This window comes from Ascaphus truei, unplaced genomic scaffold (genome assembly GCF_040206685.1).
Source record: "Ascaphus truei isolate aAscTru1 unplaced genomic scaffold, aAscTru1.hap1 HAP1_SCAFFOLD_1587, whole genome shotgun sequence".
NCBI lineage: Eukaryota > Metazoa > Chordata > Amphibia > Anura > Ascaphidae > Ascaphus > Ascaphus truei.
This window is the reverse complement of record NW_027454478.1, coordinates 4,668-28,387: the sequence shown is the minus strand read 5'-3', so window position 1 is coordinate 28,387 and position 23,720 is coordinate 4,668. Positions and strand designations below refer to the sequence as shown.

Below are 23,720 nucleotides of genomic sequence, written 5' to 3'. Positions count from 1 at the left end.
ATTAGCTAGCCGCCCGCTCTCTTTCTCTGGGGGAACAGGTGTAGTGTGTGATGCCAACATTGGGTGTCCCTCCGGGGTATTCTTCAGGTTTAGAGGAACGGGACAATGGCATCATTCCTTTACGGCATGTGCCGGTCACAGAGCGTGCGGAGGGGCGGTGCCGTACTGCTGTGCTGGTAACAATGTTGCCGTGATCAGGGACCCGCTGTTGGGAAATTCCTATTTGCTGCCAGTTTTGAAGTGGAGATCTCCCCTGGCTGGCGTTCCTTTGGCGTTATTCTTTAACATGAGATGATGACGTGCAGGGTGTTTACATATACAGCCGAGAGGCGCCTGCGGCAGGATCTCTCTGAGCAGGGCTGAGAAAATGGCCTCCGAACGTGCGTCGGTCAGTCACCTCCCGGGACATTTGTTCTGTTCTCCGGAACGGGCCACAACCTCTGCAACGTTTCTTGAACTAAAGAAACGAGAGGCGGTGTTACACCGCTGAGTGCTTTCACTGACGCGGCCCATGGAGACGGCGCCGTGGATTTAAAGGCACAGGCATCCCGCCGCCTCCGCGCCGTCATCGGAGGGCGATAAAACCGACCTCTTGATGGAAGACAAAAGTTTCCGTGCGCTCGTTTCCAGCGCTTCACACGCCCGGCGCCTCTGGGACAAATTTTTATTAAATGGGCCCCATAAACAGCTTTCCATTAGGCGCGGAATTGTCTCACTTTGCTGCATATAATTTGGTCACCCAGCGTTCATTGAGTCACAGAGACTCTCATTACAAGTCCTTGTGGATGGGCTGAAAGCTGCTAACGATAGCAACCAGTATAATTAAATCTTTCCGAGCACTCGGCTGCAGTGTCAACGAACTGTGAAGAAAATAATGTTATATAGCCAATCAAAAAGAGATACTTGTAAACTCATTTGAAGCGTCAGTGTGTGTTAGAGCTCTCTCTAGATGATGCTTATTGCTTGAGAAATTAAAGATACAGTTTTGTGCTAAGAGGCAATCCGGAGATTACTTCCTGAATTAGTTGTTAATTGATTTGGTAATTCCCTGGGGTCGGCAGGCTCGCGCGCTCTCCCTTTCTTTCCCTTTTTGTTGCTTTTCGTTAAGTGTCTATTCTCGCGGATTCACAATCATGTTTACCAATTAGATGTAATGGAAGGAACAATGTTGCATTGCATGTGTGCGTCTGATACAATTTGTACGTGTGTGTGTGTGTGTGTGTCACACACACGCTGTTTCAGACACAATCTGTATATGTGTCTGATACAGCGTGTGCGCATCTCAAACAATGTGTTTGTACACGCTTGTCTGATACAGTGTGTGTGTGTCTGATGTGCATGCTTGTCTGATACAGTGTGTGTGTCTGATGTGCACGCTTGTCTGATACAGTGTGTGTGTGTCTGATGTGCATGCTTGTCTGATACAGTGTGTGTGTGTCTGATGTGCACGCTTGTCTGATACAGTGTGTGTCTGATGTGCACGCTTGTCTGATACAGTGTGTGTGTGTCTGATGTGCACGCTTGTCTGATACAGTGTGTGTGTGTCTGATGTGCATGCTTGTCTGATACAGTGTGTGTGTGTCTGATGTGCATGCTTGTCTGATACAGTGTGTGTGTGTCTGATGTGCATGCTTGTCTGATACAGTGTGTGTGTGTGTCTGATGTGCATGCTTGTCTGATACAGTGTGTGTGTGTGTCTGATGTGCACGCTTGTATGTCTGATACAGTGTGTGCGTGTCTGATGTGCGTGCTTGTATGTCTGATAGTGTGTGTGTTTGTCTGATACAGTGTGTGTGTGTCTGATGTGCATGCTTGTCTGATACAGTGTGTGTGTGTCTGATGTGCACGCTTGTCTGATACAGTGTGTGTGTGTCTGATGTGCACGCTTGTCTGATACAGTGTGTGTGTGTCTGATGTGCATGCTTGTCTGATACAGTGTGTGTGTGTCTGATGTGCACGCTTGTCTGATACAGTGTGTGTGTGTCTGATGTGCATGCTTGTCTGATACAGTGTGTGTGTGTCTGATGTGCATGCTTGTCTGATACAGTGTGTGTGTGTCTGATGTGCATGCTTGTCTGATACAGTGTGTGTGTGTGTGTGTCTGATGTGCATGCTTGTCTGATACAGTGTGTGTGTGTGTCTGATGTGCACGCTTGTCTGATACAGTGTGTGCGTGTCTGATGTGCGTGCTTGTATGTCTGATAGTGTGTGTGTTTGTCTGATACAGTGTGTGTGTGTCTGATGTGCATGCTTGTCTGATACAGTGTGTGTGTGTCTGATGTGCACGCTTGTCTGATACAGTGTGTGTGTGTCTGATGTGCACGCTTGTCTGATACAGTGTGTGTGTGTCTGATGTGCATGCTTGTCTGATACAGTGTGTGTGTGTCTGATGTGCACGCTTGTATGTCTGATAGTGTGTGTTTGTCTGATACAGTGTGTTTGTTTGTGCGTGCTTTTATGTCTTATAGTGTGCATGTTATACTGTGTGTGTGTCACCATGTGCACGCTTGTCTGATACAGTGTGTGTGTGTCTGATGTGCGTGCTTGTATGTCTGATAGTGTGTGTGTTTGTCTGATACAGTGTGTGTGTGTCTGATGTGCGTGCTTGTATGTCTGATAGTGTGTGTGTTTGTCTGATACAGTGTGTGTGTGTGTGTGTTTGTTTGTCTGATAGTGTTTGTCTGATACAGTGTGTTGTTTGATGATGTGCATGCCTGTATGTCTGATAGTGTGCATGTTATACTGTGTATGTTATACTGTGTATGTTGTGGGAGATGCAATGTGTGTGTAGTCTGATACTGTGTGCGTGTTAATGTGCGCGTGTACAATGTATGCATGTCTGCTGCAATGTTCATGTTTGGCTGATATAACATGTATGTATAAGGTAAACACATGACTGTTTGTGTGTGTGTGTGTGTGTGTGTGTGTGTGTGTGTGTGTGTGTGTGTGTGTGTGTGTGTGTGTGTGTGTGTGTGTGTCAGGCAGGCAAACCTCACACTTTATTTATTTTTCATTTCATTTTTGACACATTAAAGGATTAACATGGATCCTTTTATTTATTTTTTGTCTCCACATATAAATATATATTTTCATGTAAACTGCCGATTTACATCTGTGTACGCCGTGTCTGCACCACAGATCATTAGAACGCTTAGAGTATGTTTAGTGCTTATCTGTACAAATAATACGTGTGATTATTTTCCACATGTCACATGTATGTTGCACGGTGCGACACGTCTGACTGGCACAGCTTGGAAGACTTATTTGGGACATATGAATTTTAGGGTACGTATCTCCCCGCGCGCAGGGCTGTGCAGACAGTGTGTTGGACATCAAACCCCCGGGGCCTCCCCCTGTGTCCACTGCCACTTCACATTTCCCTAATTAGTTGTTCAACTGGTTTAATTTTGCAAGTCCTCCTCCTGTGGGGAATCCATGCGGGAGCCTGATAGTAATCTGATAGGAATCGTGTCGTTCCTCATGCGAACGGTTTATTACAGCCGGAGGTATTTCAATGGGGAACTTGGGTCTGGGTGACGTGGGATTAAAGGGCTTGTTCCTGTCAGCACAGCAGACCGGCTAATGTCTATATAATGACGTCATAACGTGAAGGGGGGCGGCTGCCGTGGGGACATGATAAGGGTCATTACCGCCTGGAATTAAGAGATGTCCCGGTGACAGGATTACCAGGTGTGCGCAGAGAGGGAGAATACCATTGGGTGATGTTGCCTTTCAATGAAGAGGTGATGTATTGGGTTGAGATAAGGGGGAGATATTCAATTAATTCATTTTAATATGGGAGGTGAGCTGAGTGCGGAGTGATTTGCCGGAAACAAAAGGGAAAGGATGGAGTACACGGCAACAATGATATACTACTGTATACGTATTCCCCGCAACAGAGGGAGTTAGGTGATCAAAGCTAGGTGTGTCCAATCTCCTACACCCTAGCACAGGGGCTCTCAACTTCAGTCCTCAAGAACTCCCCCAAACAGGTCAGGTTTTCAGGGTATCACTGCTTCAGCACAGGTGGCTCAATCAGTGGCTCAGTCTGGGGAGTATATAAAGAGACCCCAGAAACAAGACACAGCCCATAGTGTGTGTTGGGTGGGCGAGAAACCTTCATTAGATGGAAGTAAACCAACGTCCCTGAATGATGACATCATCTCATAGGGCCTCCTCCACAGAGATTCCGCCTCAGACTAGCATCAAATACCCTTAATATTGGCTATATCTCATTAGTTATGTGGGAAAGGTTAGAGTGCTGTAAACAGGAATACAGTTACAATAACCCAGCAAGAAATAGCATGTCCAGGCAGTCCTCGGTTATCCGACACAATGCGTTACTCAAAATGGCGTTGGATAGCGAAACGTCTTAAAGCGAAACACGTTTTCCCACAGGAACACTGTTTAAATGAAAGGTTCCGTTCCTGAAGGCATTTTAACACTAAATACACCAAATATTTTATGCAGGCAATAAGATACGCAGCACACACATAAATTATATAGTGTATATACTGTAATATATATATATAATATAACATAATAAATAATATATTATATAGTATAATATTATATTATATCATATATCATATATATATATTATATACACATAAACAACTTAGCAAAGCGTCGTAAGAGCGTTGGAGAAGCCGTTTTGGCGTTGTAAAACTGAACACAGGTATGCATTGCACGGCGTTGGATAAGCCATTCGCTGTAAAGCGAGGACTGCCTGTATATCACAAGGCTACGGGAAGCCACCGCTCCGGGTATGTTTCATATGAATAGATGTCTAAGAATCAGAGCCCATGTATGGATGTGATTTGCACTAAACCCCACTGTCTGTTCATGTAAATGAAGTATATGCATGGCTTAAAAATAAATACTAGTTTGAGTTGGTAATGATCTATATCAGCACGCGGTTGACAGATTTCCCCATTAGGATCTGGCGATGTGTATGTTCTATATATACATACACACGTATACACACACACGTATACACACACACGTATACACACACACACACGCATAGTTTGTTTCCTGATGACCGAATAAGAGCTATATCACGACGCATACTTGGTGGCTGACATACGTCGCGAGAATAGAAGGATGAGAGGTCTGCGATGAGTGATATGTCATGACGGCAGAATAGAGAGCTGGTTCATGCAGTGCAGGCAAGGCATGTCACGATAGATCTGTGATACATTTTAACAACTCTCTGCGAAGTGTGTCGCAAATGGAAGGTTAGTGGCTCACAATACCCGGTCAGCCGGTGTATATTCTGGTTGCCGGTGTATGCAGCCGCGCAGAGCGCAGGCGTTACCCCTTCTAGCCCGTGTCTGATAGTTTGTGAATACCCCGGGTCCTCCTCCTGCGGGCTGTGGTTTTGCTCCATATTTTGCCTGTTTGCCAGCACCCGGCGCTGACAGTCGCATTGTGCTTAATAAGTTCATTTAGATTTATAAGCATTGTTTACAGAACCTGTGTGCCTGCTGAAGCTCTAACAACATCTGTTCCCTGGTACTAATTAAGTGCTAATTACGAACGAGCTTTGTGTGTTTGTCATTGGAACTGGCTCGTGCTTTTTGCGGGGAACGTGAACACATGGATTTATGGGGCAAAGGGCCGACGAGGACCGTCCGAAGTTCAGGGTCTCCATGTTACCGGAGGGCTTCCGTGAGAAGGGGCTCCTCATTCTGCCTCTTACCCAGATCCTAGCCGCTTTGCTCCGGGGGGAGGCGGGTGCTGACGTCCCAGTGGAGGGTTGGAGGTTACTGCCCCACAATGTGCATCTTATCCTTCTCTCTTTTAACCCCCCTTTTTTTTTTAAAACTAACTTTGTGCCACCGTGGAGATTTGCACAGAAGCGCAGAAGCAGGTCAACAACTGGACACAATATGTTGATTTAGCGGAGACTGGTCGGGTTCTAGGTGTTTGACTCGGATTGTTCCAGGTGCCACTTGGCAGAGTTTGGAGGCGCTGAAGAAAGCAACGTGGCGTGGGAGGGACGCAGTGTTTGATGCATCCCGTTATAAGGGGTCTCTTAACCCTTCGCTAACTCCTTTTGACAGTCCCCGAATCCCACGCTGACACTGGACAAAAGAGCCTGGATATCCTGCCGCCGAGACGCGCAGGATAAAAATGTCTCCGCGGCAGCTCTGTGCCTTTGATACAGCGTTTCCTGCGTGCCTGTGGGTAACAGAAATAAATCCGTCTCTCTTCCCTCTCTGGAGTCTCCATAGACAGCAGACTGGTGGCAATGTGCTACCATGGACTGCACCCCGGGGGCGGCTGCACGGGGGCGTGTGTATATATCTGTATATCTGAAGCGCTGCCAATGCAGGCAGGATATAATCGTTGTTAGTAAGTGTCTCTCTGCTTTGGCTGACTTCTGGGCTCATCACATTATTTTCACACCTAAATTGCCCCTTTAGCGCTTAACAAGTGATAATTAGAACATAATCGTTGACGCCTTGGCTCACAGTGCACTCAGTATAGCTGGACATACTGCAATATAAAGCAGTGCTGTGTATCACAATGCCAAAATACAAAGAGGGGGAGGGCAGTGCATACATTTGGAATATAGCTCAAGCTACTTTGGAAAGGTTTGGGGTCTCGCAGCCCCTCTTCCCCCGCCTCCCCCCCCCCTAATTATACCCAGACAGGTGTCAGATTAACCCTTGCAGTTCTGTGACTCTCCTCACTCTGTGCTACCATGCCCTTTCTGAGGCACGGCCCTCCTGTAATTACCTGCACGTCCCTCAGTGCCCCGTGGGCAGAGGTGCCCGCCGCACAGCTCCTCCATAAATCATCCTTCTCTCTCGCAGCGGATGGCACCCGGGCTGCACAGAGCAGTATCTGAATAATTCAGGGCCTCCGAGGGGATCCGGGTGGGGGGAGCAGAGAGAGAACAAGAAAAGCGCTGATATGTTGCATCATAAGACCGCAGCCTGGGTATGGGCTAATTCACCATCTTTTCCCCCCTCCTATATTCCTCCCCCCACCCCATACCATTAGTTTACTTCTTGTATAGAGCTGTCTTCACTCCATATAAAGTGTCAGGGAATGGGAAATAAGAGGGAGAACAATGTGGCTAAATAAGCCCTGGGAGATGAGAGCTTCCAATTCAAGGGGTCTCTTCACAATGATACAAACACTACACTGATAATCACACAGGTGCTTGGCCTTCGTTTTGTGGTGAAATAACAGGCTCAGTACCACAAGATTGGCGTAAAGCAGATGCGGTGCCTATATTTTAAAAGGGGAGCTAGATCACAACCGGGGAATTACAGACCTGTAAGCCTGACCTCAATAGTGGGGACGCTACTTGAAGGTTTAATACGGGATAATATTCAGACATTCCTAATGGAAAACAAAATTATTAGTAATAGTCAGCATGGATTTATGAAGGATAGATCATGCCAAACTAACCTTATTTGTTTCTTTGAGGAGGTAAGTAGGAATTTAGACCAGGGTAATGCAGTTGATGTGGTCTACTTAGATTTTGCAAAGGCTTTTGATGCGGTTCCACACGAGGTTAGTGTAAAATAAAGCAACTTTGACTAAAAATATATGCACCTGAATTGAAAACTGGTTGAAGGATAGACAACAGAGGGTTGTCATAAATGGAACTTTTTCAGGTTGGGCTAAAGTCGTGAGTGGAGTACCTCAGGGATCGGTACTGGGACCCCTGCTTTTTAACTTGTTTATTAATGACCTTGAGGTTGGGATCGAGAGCAAAGTCTCCATCTTTGCTGATGATACTAAATTGTGTAAGTTAGTCAAGTCAGAGCAGGATGTAATTTCTCTCCAGAAGGACTTGGAGAAACTGGAAACGTGGGCAGGTAAATGGCAGATGAGATTTAATACAGATAAATGTAAGGTTATGCATTTGGGAAGCAAGAATAAACAGTCGACTTACAATTGAAATGGAGATATAGTGGGGAAATCCTTGACGGAGAAGGATTTAGTTGTCTTCGTAGACAGCAGGCTTAGCAATAGTGCCCAAAGTCATGCAGTAGCTGATGCAAGAGAAGATCTTGTTTGCCTTTGCAAACGGGCAATGGATGGAAGGGAAGTAAACATAATTATGCCCCTTTACAAAGCATTAGTAAGGCCACATCTTGAATATGGACTATAATTTTTGGGCACCACTCCTTAGAAAATACATTATGGAACTAGAAAGAGTGCAGATAAGAGCCACCAAATTAATAAAGGGGATGGACAATCTAACTTATGAGGAGAGGCAAGCTAAATTAGATTTATTTACATTAGAAAAGAGGCGTCTAAGAGGGGATATGATAACAATATACAAATATATTCGGGGACAGTACAGGGAGCTTTCAAAAGAACTATTCATCCCACGGGCAGTATAAATGACAAGAAGTCATCCCTTAAGGTTGGAGGAAAGGAGATTTCACCAGCAACAAAGGAAAGGGTTCTTTACAGTAAGGGCAGTTAAAATGTGTAATTCATTACTCATGGAGACTGTGATGGCAGATACAATGGATTTGTACAAAAAAAATGGTTGGACATCTTTTTAGAAAGAAAAGGTATACAGGGATATACCAAATAAGTAAACCTGGGAAGGATGTTGATACAGGGAATAATCCGATTGCCAATTCTTGGAGTCAGGAAGGAATTTATTTTCCCTTATTAGATATCATTGGATGATATGTCACTGGGGTCACTCCTTACCCTTACTCCTACCCAGCCCTCCTTACCCTTACTCCTACCCAGTCCTCCTTACCCTTACCCCTACCCAGCCCTCCTTACCCTTACTACTACCCAGCCCTCCACACCCTTACTCCTACCCAGTCCTCCTTACCCCTTCCCAGCCCTCCTTACCTTTACTCCTACCCAGTCCTCCTTATCCTTACTCCTACCCAGTCCTGCTTACTCCTACCCAGTCCTCCTTACCCCTGCCCAGCCCTCCTTATCCTTACTCCTACCCAGCCCTGCTTACTCCTACCCAGCCCTGCTTACTCCTACCTAGCCCTGCTTACCCTTACCCAGCCCTCCTTACCCTTACTCCTACCCAGCCCTGCTTACTCCTACCCAGCCCTGCTTACTCCTACCCAGCCCTGCTTACCCTTACCCAGCCCTCCTTACCCTTACTCCTACCCAGCCCTGCTTACTCCTACCCAGCCCTGCTTACTCCTACCCAGCCCTGCTTACCCTTACCCAGCCCTCCTTACCCTTCTCTACCCAGCGCTCCGCACCTCTACCCAGCCCACCTTACCCTTACCCCTACCCAGTCCTCCTTACTCTTACCTCTATGCAGCCTTTATTACCCTTACTACTACCCAACCCTCCTTACTACGCAGCCCTCCTTACTCTTACCTCTATGCAGCCCTTCTTACTCTTACTCCTATCCAGTCACCTTACCCAGCCCACCTTACCTAGCCCTCCGTATCCTTACCCAGCCCACCTTACCCCTACCCAGCCCACCTTACTCCTACCCAGCCCTCCTTACCCCTATTCAACCCACCTTACCCCTACCCAGCCCACCTTACCCCTACCCAGCCCACCTTACTCCTACCCAGCCCTCCTTACCCCTACTCAGCCCACCTTACCCTTACCCCTACCCAGCCCACCTTACCCCTACCCAGCCCACCTTACCCCTACTCAGCCCTCCTTACCCTTACCCTTACTCAGCCCTCCTTACCCTTACCCCTACTCAGCCCACCTTACCCTTACTCAGCCCTCCTTACCCTTACCCCTACCCAGCCTTCTCTCCCTTACCATAGTTTTGTGATTTATTCCTTAGAAGTCAGATTATGCAGCGGGTCTCCCAATGAGAGAGTATCTTACACCCCCTGCGCCCGTCCTGCTCTTCAAAGAAGATTAAAAAAAGGAGTGTTAAAAATCCCGTTTCTAGCAAACACAGAGCCTGTTTTGGGAAGGGCATATAATGTGATATTAATAATAACATGCACAAGGTGTGTGTGTGGCCTGAGCAACAAACAGTGTATCAGAACCGTGGTTTTCTACAGAGCCGATGGCAGCCATTTTATTCTATCCCTCCTAATCTGACAAATTGCAGGCCGATACCTCTGCAGTGCTGCAGCATTACAAAAATAGTGCAAACTCTGGGGGGTGGCGGGTATATTTTGACTGGATCAAACCCCCCCCCCCTCTATTTCCAGATAGAGATATATAATACAGGGGGGCTCAACTCCAATCCTCAAGACCCCCCAACAGGTCAAGTTTTCAGGCTATTCCAGCTTAAGCACAGGTGGCTCAATCAGTCCCTGCTACAGCACAGGTGGCTCAATCAGTGGCTCAGTCTTCACCGATTGTGCCACCTGTGTGAAGCTGGGATATCCTGAAAACCTGACCTGTTGAGGGGGCTGGAGTCCTGGAGTTGAGCCCCCCTGATATAACACCAATAACAGCTGATTCTCGCTTGGATGGCTGATGAGGAGTAATAATGGGGGTTCTTAAGCTCATATTAGGGGAGGCGGAGACTGTCCGAGTTGATGTTCTGGAATTCCACAATGCTGATAGCATTCACATCGCTCTACAGAGCAGGTCCTGTGAGGCTAGCTCTGGAACTCCCACTGCCAAGGACAGCTCTGTAACCCCCCTTTTTGCCGCCCCAGAGGGTGCCCTGCAACACACGGGTATGGCTGGAATTCCATAACACGCTTCCCTGTTCCCTGGTACTATGTGGCGATAACCCATCTCCTGCAGTGCTGTGGGTGGTGACAGCGGCGCGCTCAGCCTCTCGCCCAGTGAGAGCGTCTCATTTTTCCCTGCGTTATTTACACTGTAATTCATTTGTTTTACTCTGCAATTGGCAGCTGACAGGCTGTAATTTCACGCCTGGTAATAAAAAGGTGTCTCGTAATCTGCTTCATTTAGCAGGGAAGGCTCTAATGAAATTAACTGCAGCCCTAATTATTGCCGTGAATACTAACGACCCGCCGTCACGACTCCCTGCGAGAAGGACACAGGGACCCCGCCTCGAGTGACGTGTGCTGCGCAAAGGCGCGGAGGGGAGCAAGTTTGAAGACCCCCTCTTGCCCCATCCCAAAGATAAACGTGCGGCACTGTACAGGAGTGGCGAGTATGACATTTTCAAACCACGTAAAGACACTCCCGCCGGTTAAATATCAAATCTGATTGGCGCCCTCCTATAAGTACAGCTGCTAACACCCGAGGCCCTGTAATCACGCAAAAATCCCATAGACCAATTCTACCTGGGGGGGGGGGGGGGTGAGGGTACTTATCACTATATCATTTTGTAGGTAAGACATTCATTTTTAAATTGTGCTAGGATCTCTCTCCAGGTCTTTCTTACTTGTTCTTACTTTTTTTCCCCTCTCTCTCTCCGTCTCTTTTTTTCTTCCTTTTTTTCTTCTCTCAATGTTTTGCTCACTCAGTCTATCTCCCCCCCCCCCCCCTCTCTCTCTCTCTTTCTCCCTCTCTATCTCTTCCCCCTCTCTCTCTACCCCACCTCTCTTCCTCCCCCCTCTCTATATTCCCCTCTCCCCCTCCCTATTTCTGTCTCCCTCCCTTTCTCCCCCCTCTCTCCCCCTCCCTTTTTCTCTCTCCCCCCCATTTCTCCCCCCACTCTCTCTACCCCGTCTCCCTTTCTCCCCCTCCCTTTTTTTTCTCCCCCCATTTCTCCCCCCACTCTCTCCCTCTCCCCCCTCTCTCCCTCTCCCCCCTCTCTCCCTCTCCCCCCCTCTCTCCCTCCCCCCCCCCTCTCTCCCTCTTCCCCCCTCTCTCCCTCTTCCCCCCTCTCCCTCTTCTTGTCCTCCCCGTCCAGTTCTCGATCTCCTGCCCCGCTCTCACCCTTCCGCCTTTGCACGGAACCCTGGTAATAAATAGGCACGGGAGCCCTCTGCTGCGTGCAACAGAAACTTATCAGCCGGTCAGGCTTTATCTCTTAATGAATAAAGAGTGCTGAAGTAAGCGTTAGGTAATTGAGTTTATAATTAATTACCCAGAACCCTCATCAGATAACACGCTTGTAGAGAAGGCTTTTTTTCTCTTTTTATCACCCTCTGTGTCTCTCTGTGTCCCCGGGGCCTGCCCTTCTCTGTCCTTGTGCTGGCTGCTGTGTGCACTTATCTCTGGCCGGGGTCTGGCCACTGTCCCCGGGGGAGATGATGGATTAGCTGGAGGTGTGAGCCAGTGGGTGACAGTGCGATGCATTCCAGTGATAGGTGCCCTGCTCTGTTCCGTTGTGTCACTCATGGGTTGGCCTGACGTTCTTCTGACATCTCCCAACAAAGAACGTGAAACTTTGGAGTCAGTCAGCCCCACGCCTCCCCGAATACCCAGCCCCCCTCACAAAAGCCACCCGCGGCCCCCTCTTCTGCTTCATTCCCACCAACAAAGCCGCCACACCAGATGAGCCTTCTGTGTTATTCAGTGTGTGTCTGCTCAGGGCCTTATCACTCTCACACCGAGAGGAGAGATTCCTGATCGCTGATTGATCTCTCTGTGATTAGGGGGACTTTATCTCAACAAATTAGCGTCCGCTCCCTCCAGTCACTCTGCCCATATTATCTCCTCCTCTGCACATCCTTCCACTCTCTCATGTTGTCTTACATCCACTGTGATCTTCTTAACTTTCTCTCCTCCTTGCCTTCCTTTCTCTTTCCTTCCTCCTCCTTTTTCTTCCTTCTCTCTTTTTTTCCCTCCTTTTCTCTTCCTCCATTTCTCTGATTCAGTTTTTAATTTTCGCCTCTTCCAGCCCATTGTTTTTCTCCCTCACCCTTGTTGTTTCCATCACTTTCTTCTCACCCACTCCCCTTCACTCACTCGTGCTGATCTGATGAAGCCACAGGGCTAACGCTATGAAACTCATATTGCCCTCTTCCCTTCATCCTGTGCTCGTTTTTCGCTGCTCCTGAATGTTGGGGGTCCCACCCAGCTCATCCCTCAGCAGTTTATTGTTGTCCCCCCCAGTAGGTGACCGTGGGGTGGTGTCAGACTCCTTGTGTTATACTGACCACTCACAACACAAGGGGCTGAGGTGCCCCCGTCCCCGACGCATTTCGATGTGTGGTGTTGCACGCCGAACCCTGCGCTCACAGGCCTGAGACACCTCGTCCTCCAACCAGCCTCTCCCAGCTCACCTGTCTGCACCTCTTAGGAGATTGGAGATGTGAGGTGCCGTCTCCCCGTTCCAGTACATAACCTCATTACTTCCTGAACCACGTCGATGCCTCCTCTTAGTCTTCTCCCATCCTTTGTTACCCGCCTTCTTGCTGCTCAGCCTGACCTTTGGGATTGGATGGGTCCATATTACTTGACTTGTAAAAAGAACTTGGTTACCACATGGGTAGAACCAGATTGAGACGCCCCAGGACAGAAGGAGCGGCTCCGTGAGTATCGGTGACACGGAGTTTGAAGCAGGGGAGCCTGGTGTTTAATCCCAGTGTCCTCTCCTTCTGACCTTGGGCAAGTCACTTTATTTATTTATAAAATATTTTACCAGGAAGTAATACATTGAGAGTTACCTCTCGTTTTCATGTATGTCCTGGGCACAGAGTAAAACAAATAATACATGGTTACAAATACAGTTACATAAATGATCAGGGTATACATTATATACAAGGCATTGCATGCAGAGTTAAAGAAAATATATATTATGGGCGTATGAAACAGTTACAGACCAGGTTAAAATGTGAGACAGCCTTAGATTTGAAAGAACTTAAACTGGTGGTGGATGTGAGAGTCTCCGATAGGTTGTTCCAGTTTTGGGGTGCACGGTAAGAGAAGGAGGAACGGCCGGATACTTTGTTGAGCCTTGGGACCATGAATAGTCTTTTGGAGTCTGATCTCAGGTGATAAGTGCTGCATGTGGTAGGGGTGAGGAGCTTGTTCAGATAGATGGGTAGCTTGTCCATGAAGAATTTACAGGCAAGACATCTCCCTCAGGCACCAAAAACATACATTGTAAGCTCTGCGGGACAGGGGCCGTGTCTGGAAACCGATGCGCACCGTGCACTATGCTGTAATTGTGACGCGCTTAGAGTCCCATTGGGAGGAAAACGCTATATGAAATAAGTTGTTATTATTTTATATACAGGCAGTCCTCGGTTATCCGACACAATGCATTACTCAAAATGGCGTTGTAAAGCGAAACACGTTTTCCCATCGGAACACTGTTTAAATGAAAGGTTCCGTTCCTGAAGGCATTTTTAATGCTAAAATACACAAAATATTTTACGCAGACAATAAGATATGCAGCACACACATAAATTATATAGTGTATATACTGTATTATATATATAATATAATATATAATATATAATATAAAAATATAATATATTATATACACATAAACAACGTTGCAAAGTGTTGTAAGAGCATTGGATAAGCAGTTTTGGCGCTGTAAAACTGAACCTAGGTATGCATTGCATAGCGTTGGATAAGCCATTCGCTGTAAAGCGAGGACTGCCTGTATGTGGATCCCGGTGCTGCTCTCCCCTGTGCCGCACTTTCTAATGCCACGGACTTTGAAGCGGGCGAGCCTGGTTCCAATCCCAGTGCCCACTCCTCGTGACATTGGGCAAGCCCACGTCATCTCCCCCGCGCCTCCTGCCCGAGACTTGGGTTGTGATATCTCCATTGGCAGGGGACGCTGTGTCTGTTCAGTCCCGTGTGCAGCGCAGTGTACACTGCAAGTTCTATAAGAAAATGGTGTTTATTGTTGTGCCAGTCCTCAAGGGCCACCAACCGGTCAGGTTTTGCGAATTTCCCTGCTTCAGCACAGGTGGCTCGGTCGAAGATTGAGCCACCTGTGCTGAAGCAGGGATATTCGCAAAACCCGACAGGTTGGTGCCCTGGAGGACAGGAGTTGCCCACCCCTTTGCTAGAACACAAGGTCACGCACTGAAGCTGGAGGGGAGAGGTGAGAAGGTCCTACACTTACTGTAGGACCAGCCTACCTGCAGAGCTGAGCAGAGGAGTGCTTGGGGTGGGAAGGAAAAGGACGGACAAGTTAAATGGGTCGGTTAAGCCTTCTCAACCGGTAGTAAAAGGGACAGAGAAGACACCAAGTATTCGGTATCTGTCGCCCGTTCCAGCGGTAACAGAAGCTCCATGTTCTCCTGTGTGATTCCCGTTAATACTTCCCCTCAGAGATACAATGTGTCTCTGACGCTCCCAAGCCTGGGGGGGTGTGGGGGGGGAGGGGAGGGGTGTGGAAGGTAGCAGGGCAGAGTATCATTATCAGGCGTAATTGATAAATAATACCCCTCATAAATACTGCCAGTCGTTCAATTAGTTTTCTGTAAAGTTCGGGATGGGAAAGTGATGACCTGTCAAAGTGACAATGGATGACAAAAATTAATAAATTGCCTTCTAAATAGTCCGGACACTTAAGAAAAATTGGCCAGCCAATTTAGCCCAGTGGGAGCTGGGGGGGGAGAGGGACTTCTCTTTGTGTGTGTGTGTGTGTGTGTGTGTGTGTGCGCTCTTGTCGGGCCTCTAATGTTGTCTGGGCTTTATTAATGATAACGGGCCACGGCTGCCGCTTTTGTTGCTACGGGCAACTTTCTTCATTAAAATTAAAGCCGGCGTTTAATCCCATTAGCTGCTCTCTGGGTAGCTCCTGTGGTTGGCGGTGAAGGGAGTTGGGGGGTGGGGGGGGGTGAGTTGTGTCTACACGGGGCTGTGCCCTGCGGACGTTGAGAGAGAGAGAGAGAGGGTGATGCGGAGGCAGCCGTGTTCCCGCTGCTGCGAAACAGGGCGGCCTCCTATCACTGTTACATAGCCACCTTTTAGAAGTGCGATCCTGGCCAATGAGACGTTCTGTACAGAAGCCCGGGATATAAAAGCTCTCCTTACATTTTCAGCTGTGTTTTTGTTCATTTCACTTCTTTTGTTTTTTGTGTGTTTTTGTTTTTAATATATATACTTAATCTGATCTAGTAAATCAGATTCAATTCGGGGAATCACAATAATAATGTACGCGCATTGCAAAGTAAAAAATGCAAGTGAATGCTTCTTACGTTGAAGAGCACAAAAACAGAAGGGAAGAATGACTGGAGAAGTTAATAAATGCTTCTTAGGTGGTGACATAAGCTTACTTAGATCGTAAGCTCTTTGGGGCAGGGAGTCCTTTTCCTATTGTTACTTTCATGTCTGAAGAGCTTATTCCCATTATGTGTTATAATATTATGTGTGTATGTCTTTATTTATATAGCGCCATTAATGTACATAGTGCTTCACAGCAGTAATACACGTGACAATCATATAAATAACAAATAATACAAATAACACAAAGGGAATAAGTGCTGAAGACATAAAAGTAACATTTAGGAAAAGGAGTCCCTGCTCCGAAGAGCTTACAATCTAATTGGTTAAAACCAGAGACAGAACATGAAACACAGACAGAGCTCAGTGCACATCCAGTGAAACCTATACACGGCACAGTGCCTAAATATATATGTATAGATATCTATTAAATAAAATGGTCTTTTAGTTTAACATTTTGGCCATAGTGTTGTAAGCCCCTGAGCCACTACACGGCAGACCACATCTCAAGGGTCCCTAACACTAATATAAATTCTTAATAACCTGTGCATTACCATTTTACAAATCTAATTGGTTAGTAGGAAGAACGTACAGCGACAGTAGGAGGGAGTTCTGGTAAGTGCGTCTGCAGGGGGCCAAGGTTTAAGCATGAAGTGTATAGTGTTAGCCACGGAGCTACTCCTATGCTTCCTTAAGCAGGTGTGTTTTAACGTGGGTCTTAAAGGTGGATAGAGAAGATGCTAGTGGGATATTGAGGGGAAGGGCATTCCAGAGGTGTGGGGCAGTCAGTGAGAGAGGTGTATTACTGCTGTGATGCTATATAAATAAAGATATACATATATACATGAACAGAACATGTTCTGCTTATTTGGGTGTCGTTCCTAATTGCTGCCTAGCAGTTATTGGCACAGGAATAAATGGTATCGCAGCATAAAGTGAACACGGCCAGTCTGTGTATTTAATGTGAAATAAATGGATTTGCTGTGAGTGTGTATGTAAGGGGGGGGGAAGAATCATGTTCCATTAGGAAAGACACAAGAAATAACACGCGGTGTTACATGGCGGGGATGCCTTCACTCTGTCGCGCTTATACAGAGAGGTGTACGGCGTGTTCTGCACGCCCAAGACCTCCGTTACAGTTACAAATGTGTCTGTCCTTGTATTCCATTTGTATTTGCAAAGTAACAATGTGCGATAATGTGACATCTCCGGGGATGTAGCGAGAGATAAATGAATGACAGTAACAGGCTCGTTGCGACAGAGAGAGGGGCGGAGGGGAAGGGGGGAAAACTGCAGCCACCTCTGGGGTGCCTGCTATGCGCGGGAGGCGGACGGCTCTTTATACATAGCTTCCTTAGAGGGAGATGGAGCGGCTCAGTGAGTAAAGACACTGCGTTTCAATCAGGGGACTCTGGTTCAATTCCCGGAGTCGGCTCCGTGTAACCTCGGGCAAGTCACTGTGCCTCAGATTGTAAGCTCACCTGGACAGGGATTGTCTCTGTAAAAAGTCCTATGTGCTGCGTACTGCGCTATACTGTCCTCGTGACGCGCTGAGTCCCATTGGGAGAAAAGCGCCGTGTAAAATAACGTTATTATTATACCTGTCCTACCGAGCGGTCAGCAGTCCGCCCAGCAAGCCAGGGATAAATAAGACCTCCGCCCGTTCTCCCCGGCGATTTCCTGAAGTTGAAGCCGGAGAAAGTCGAGAGCGCGGTGGGCTGCAGGCCCCCTCTGGCAGCCAAGGCGTTAACAGATAAACAGGAGTGTGATTTCCTGGCTCTTGATGATCAGCGCCTTGTAGATTGGATGCAGCACAGTAAGAATGCACATGCTGACGTGGTATCAATCTGAGGAGCGGCAGTATAATGCACTCCTGTTTGTGGGAGCCGGAGCTGTCATGTGTAAGGAGCTGTGAAGATGTATATTGCGAGGAGCCACGGACAGGGAGGGCGAGCGGGGAAAAAAGCGCCGACCCTGCTTTTTTATCCTGCCACCCTTTAATTGTTGACTAAAATCTAATAACTGTTGTGCTAAATGAGCCATTAAATGTCCTTCTCGTAAAACATTGTGTATCAAATGATTTTAATGTTAGAAGCATTATGCCACTTTCATCTTCGTGACAAGAGGCAGATAGCAGGGTGTGCGGAGACAGGGAATTAATGGCAAGGGACGCAGGGGAGCTGTGCTGCAATCCTGCTCACACGGCCACACGTGGGGCACAGCCTGCTGACTGATTATATATATATATATATATATATATATATATATATATATATATATATACTGTATGTGTGTGTGTGTATATATATGATAATATATATATATTATATATATATATATATAATCAATGTATTTTATATATATATGTGTGTGTGTATATGTATGTGTAAATATATATATGTATATAATATATATGTATGTGTATAATAATATATATATATATATATATATATATATATATATATATATATATATATATATATATATAAATATATATGTGTAAAAATGTGTGTGTGTGTTTATATGTGTATATGTGTGTGTTGGAGAAAGCAATTTGCCATCTAACAACTTTATGTACAGTACCAGGTTTCAGGTAGCACAAGAGATGTTCGCTAATGTAGACATGGTACATGGTAAAACTGTTTTGGATCGCAAATCCTGGCGCTCCTGGGTTAGGGGAGGGATTCTTACCTCGAGTGATACCAAATATGTCCCGAGATCCAGGTTTCAGACCTAGAAACGATTCAACGCCGAGCTGGGTTTCTGATTGTGTGTATTCGGGTTCACGAAAGGTCCGTTGCTAGGTATCGAACCTCGTTCAAGTCTGTGGGTGTTAGCGCTGGGTTAGGGTGCGAAATTGCAGCAACAGTGCTACTGCGAGATTGACCCTATAGTTGCCAGGGAGACGGCAGTATGAACCGGTGAAACGCGGCAGGCCTGGGTTTGTATAAACACTTGGCTAAGTGTAGCGGGTTTGTTTTCCGGCGGCCCGTGGCGTGCAATATCTGGATACTTTACGGTAAATTCGAGAGAGTCCAAAGGGACCATTCTCAGCCCAAATTTTCCATTGAAGTAAATTGTTGGGTCAGAAACGCTTTGGACTATATATATATATTTCCCCCTTCTGTCCTGCAGTTGGTGCTACATTGTTTGACATTCGTTTCCCAAATATAGCGCTTTGGCGCTGTCTTTCCAGAAATCGCAAGCCCCCTCTCCAGTGCGCGCACACACAGTGACACACCGACACACACCGAGACGGACGCACACAGTTGTCATGCTGGGGACAGCTGCAGATGGCCTTTGGGACTCGGGCAGAAAGATAATGGTTCTTTTAATTGTTGGCCTTGAGACAGGTGAGAAGGGGACAGAGGGAAGGGGGCAGGTGATGAAGCATCGTTGCCATGTACCCCAGGTTGTAATGAATTTGGACACGGGCGGGTGCTAATGACCTGCCTGAGGTCCAAGCTTACCATCTAGTGGGGCTATTAGAAATTGAGTGGTTTTAGTGCGGCCAGAGACACTTCAGGTATCGGCGTGCGTAGGGAGCCGCCTGCGTGTGTGGGTGAAGGTAACCATGCTGCAACACAAAGCAGTACCGAGTATGGCTGTGCAGCTCATGCTAAAACTGAACAAAGATATAACAGCACAGTGGGGTCCCCCAGTAATTACTGTGAAAGCTTTAAAACGCTCCTAATAACCTCTAACCACGTCCAACATCTAAGGACCCTGCTGCCGGGTATTAATAAGGTGTGATAATGCACCGCAGGAAAATCACTGCCATGGGCTTTGTGTGGCTGGGTTATCTGCGGAGTGGTATGCATCAGTCACCCGGGAATTAACCGGTTAACGCGGTGCCGGAGGCCGCCGGGCAGGAGACCTTTATAACAGGAGGCCAGGCCGCCTTCTCACGGGGCGCCCCGTCCTCTTCTCTCCTACGGTCTTTTGTCAGCCGGTGTCTCTGCCCCAGATTGGAATCGGCGTCCCACCATTACAAAGATGCGCGGAGCGCCGCGTCTCGCACCGGAGCAGTTAGCGGAAGGCTCCTATCTGTATCCCCCCCCCCCTCTCTCCCTCTCTCCCTCTCTCCCTCTCTCTTATTATTGCAAATTACTGCGGGGCTCTGGAGAGGTGAGCGGTTTAGCCAATTAGTGGCATTTGAGTTGGATTTGCTTGTCATTAGCCGCTCTCCTGTGCGGGGCTCTTTGAAGCCGGCTCCTGTGTGATATCCGCCCAGCGGTGAGATGTGGGTAATGACAGGGGGGGGTCACCGGGGTGACGTGACCCGCCACCAACATCCTTCTTTTTCTTTCTTTCTTTTTTTGGGGGGGGGGGGGGGAGTTCAGGTTTAGCAAATAGGGCCGCCACAATAACAAGTTTGCCTCTCGCTTTGCCGAGAATAATCCCCGCCTTTCATGGGCTGGCGGGAGCCGCTGACAGCTCTATTACTGTGTAATCCTGTGTTCCTGCGTTCACCCCCGGCACCCGCGGCAGAAACATTACCAACACGCAGAAGCGAGAGGGGGGGGAAGCACTCACCGATTAACCACTTCACTGCTGGGGGGGGGGGGCTGCTTCACCTGGTGAAGCCGGAAACTGCCTCGTTTTGCATTTGGGCGGCTTTCTTTAACCCCTTGCTGCTCTGCATTAAAGGTGTTTTAAACCTGCACCCTGATGCTGGGCTGCCCACCTGACCCTCCTGTTCAAGCCGCTGGCACCTGTCCGGTCTTATCCTGGTTACCCCCCTCCCCCCACACCCCCCCCATATGTTAGAGTTTCGAGAGGAATGTGGCTGTCGCATGATAATTGTGGGTGCTGTCCGGCGCTGGGGTACGCGGGTGTATAGACGGAAATCTTTGCACCGCTCGTGGATTTTGGTACAAGGACGTAGATCCATTTTGAGGAATACGTTTTATATAACGGAGCAAGGTGTAAAAGAAACTGCCAAAGATGTTACATGGCTGACTGCTTTCACTTCATTGAAGCGCCTACGTTTGCGGCGAATTTAGACCTTTAACCCCTTCGGTGCCAAAGGGTCCTGTGAGTTGCTGTGCAGGTCTGAAGGGGTTAATAAGCAGTCTCTGACATGTTGTTCCCAGGCTGTGGGTTTTTTGGGGGGGTCCCTGTCCTTTTCCTCTCGGTCACATCTCCACAAGATCATTGTGTGTGTATGTCCCCCGCACCCTCCCCCAGAGACCCTCTCCCCCCCCTGAGACCCTCTCCCCCCCCTGAGACCCTCTCCCCCCCCTGAGACCCTCTCCCCCCCCTGAGACCCTCTCCCCCCCCCCTGAGACCCTCTCCCCCCCCAGAGACCCTCTCCACCCCCTGAGACCCTCTCCCCCCCCTGAGACCCTCTCCCCCCCCCTGAGACCCTCTCTCCCCCCAGAGACCCTCTCCCCCCCCCAGAGACCCTCTCTCCCCCCAGAGACCCTCTCCCCCCCCTGAGACCCTCTCTCCCCCTGAGACCATCTCATCTCCGACAGCGAAACCCGATCAATAAATCTTTGCTGGTAAATAATTGCTATTGAGTTGGCTTTTAATATGAATCTGTGAGCGCTGTGTTGTGACGGCCGGGGGCCAGCACCTGCCTCCGAGCCACCGCTTTCTCCCTCCCATCCATTACCGGAACTTTAAGAGTTGTTTAAAGCCTGCCGAGTGTCTGACCTCTGAAGTGGGAGAGTGCAGTGTAGCGTCCCGATTAGCGTGGCTGTTGCTTTGTCGGCTACCCGTGTCGTCTGTTCCAGTGTCTCGTCTCCCTGACGATGACGCACCCGCAGCCTTGGCGTCCCTCTGACCCTGGCGAAACAGAAGTCACAGGTGAGATGAATTTGCACCTTTACAAAGCCAGTTTGTTTCTTTTTTCCGGGTACAAATGTTTGTCGGTGTCCCGGTCTGTGAGCAGACGGGGGTCCACACAGGGCAAGAGCCGTCGGAGGCTAGGGAGGAACAGGAGTGCACTGCTGCTGCCTTCGCTGTACCTATCCTACATAAAGCCGGGCTCTGCCACTGACCAATCACAACACAGCATTTATTATTCTCTGCAATATATTCGGCCCTAACAAGTGTCATATCCTGCTGCCTCCACAAGCCATGCTAAGAGTTCAGATCACATTTTAATAACACATATACACACACACACACACACACACACACACACACACACACACACACACACATATACTGTACACACACACACACACACACACACACACATACATATACTGTACACACACACACACACACACACACATATACGCACTCATATACACACACACACACGCTTTTTCACATCTTCCACAGGGCCCCAAACCTGCTCTTATTCACCCCAAGGACCCGCGTCATACAGTTGTTAAACTGCAGCAGAGGATTCTGGGTCATGACATCAGATGAGTCCATACTGCACGTCCCGTTTTGCTTCCCAGCCATTTCAAATGGCGATATTTCTATGGATGACGCGACCGTCGGGATTTGCGGACACTCCCATGGGCGCCTGATCACTGCTGGTGACGGTCACTTTTCCAGCCACCTTCATGTGACTGATTTGTAGCTGGGTAATTTTTTTATACGGGACCGATTTTTACAATAGTTTAACCCTTTCGCTGCCGTTATGGGCCTGCAACACGTTGCAGAGGAACGTTGCCTGGAGATCCATGGCCCCCCACGGGTCATTGTCATTTCCACCGCTAGCGTAGCTGTCACGTCCCTTGGACGTCAGGAGCGGAAGCAAAATCCCTCTCCCTTTTCCATGTCCATCGGGTCACGGCTCCCTGAAAGGTGCAGGTGTGAGGTCCCCAAGAACGGAGTCTCGTGAGGTCCAGGGGACATCATCAGAGTAACCGAAAGTGTAGTAGAATGCATGGAATACGGTCCTTGGGGGATGAGGGACAATGTCGTCGTGCTCGCTCCCAGGAATCCCGAGTGAGACCTCTTTCTAATAACGAGTGGACCCCCCTGTAGCCTGTACCATGAACATACTGGCCCAAACCCAGTTGGCTGCATATTGTGACATTGGGTAGGCCCCTCGGTCTCAGGAACCCACATTATATTGTAAGCTCTTCGGGGCAGGCACTTGTGCATAATAACGTACCTGTGTGCAACAATATAAGAAAACCTATCTCTAGGAATATACTGCTCCTCCCTCACCTGTATCTCCTTTATAACCAGTCTGTGTTACTGGGTGTCCTGCCCTATACACCCCTCTAACGCCCCGTTCTCTCTCTCCCGCAGGGCATGCTACTGAAAAGAAGCGGAAAGTCACTGAACAAAGAGTGGAAGAAGAAATATGTCACCTTGTGTGATAATGGAGTGCTGACCTATCACCCCAGCTTACACGTGAGTGCTGACGTATCACCCCAGCTTACACGTGAGTGCTGACCTATCACCCCAGCTTTCACGTGAGTGCTGACCTATCACCCCAGCTTACACGTGAGTGCTGACCTATCACCCCAGCTTACACGTGAGTGCTGACCTATCATCCCAGCTTACACGTGAGTGCTGACCTATCACCCCAGCTTACACGTGAGTGCTGACCTATCATCCCAGCTTACACGTGAGTGCTGACCTATCACCCCAGCTTACACGTGAGTGCTGACCTATCACCCCAGCTTCCACGTGAGTGCTAACCTATCACCCCAGCTTCCACGTGAGTGCTAACCTATCACCCCAGCTTCCACGTGAGTGCTGACCTATCATCCCAGCTTACACGTGAGTGCTGACCTATCACC

General features: G+C 48.2%; 1 protein-coding gene across 1 annotated transcript in view; it reads left to right on the top strand.

Moving 5' to 3' along the window:
- The window catches only part of LOC142476417 (arf-GAP with GTPase, ANK repeat and PH domain-containing protein 1-like), a gene marked incomplete at its 5' end in the record, with an annotated part of 44,416 nt that extends 21,031 nt beyond the window's left edge, over positions 1-23,385 (top strand). Inside the window, one exon of the mRNA XM_075581795.1 lies at positions 23,224-23,385. Coding sequence (XP_075437910.1) covers positions 23,224-23,370 — 147 coding nt within the window. The remainder of the gene's footprint in view (positions 1-23,223) is intronic.
- Positions 23,386-23,720: the final 335 nt, after the last annotated feature.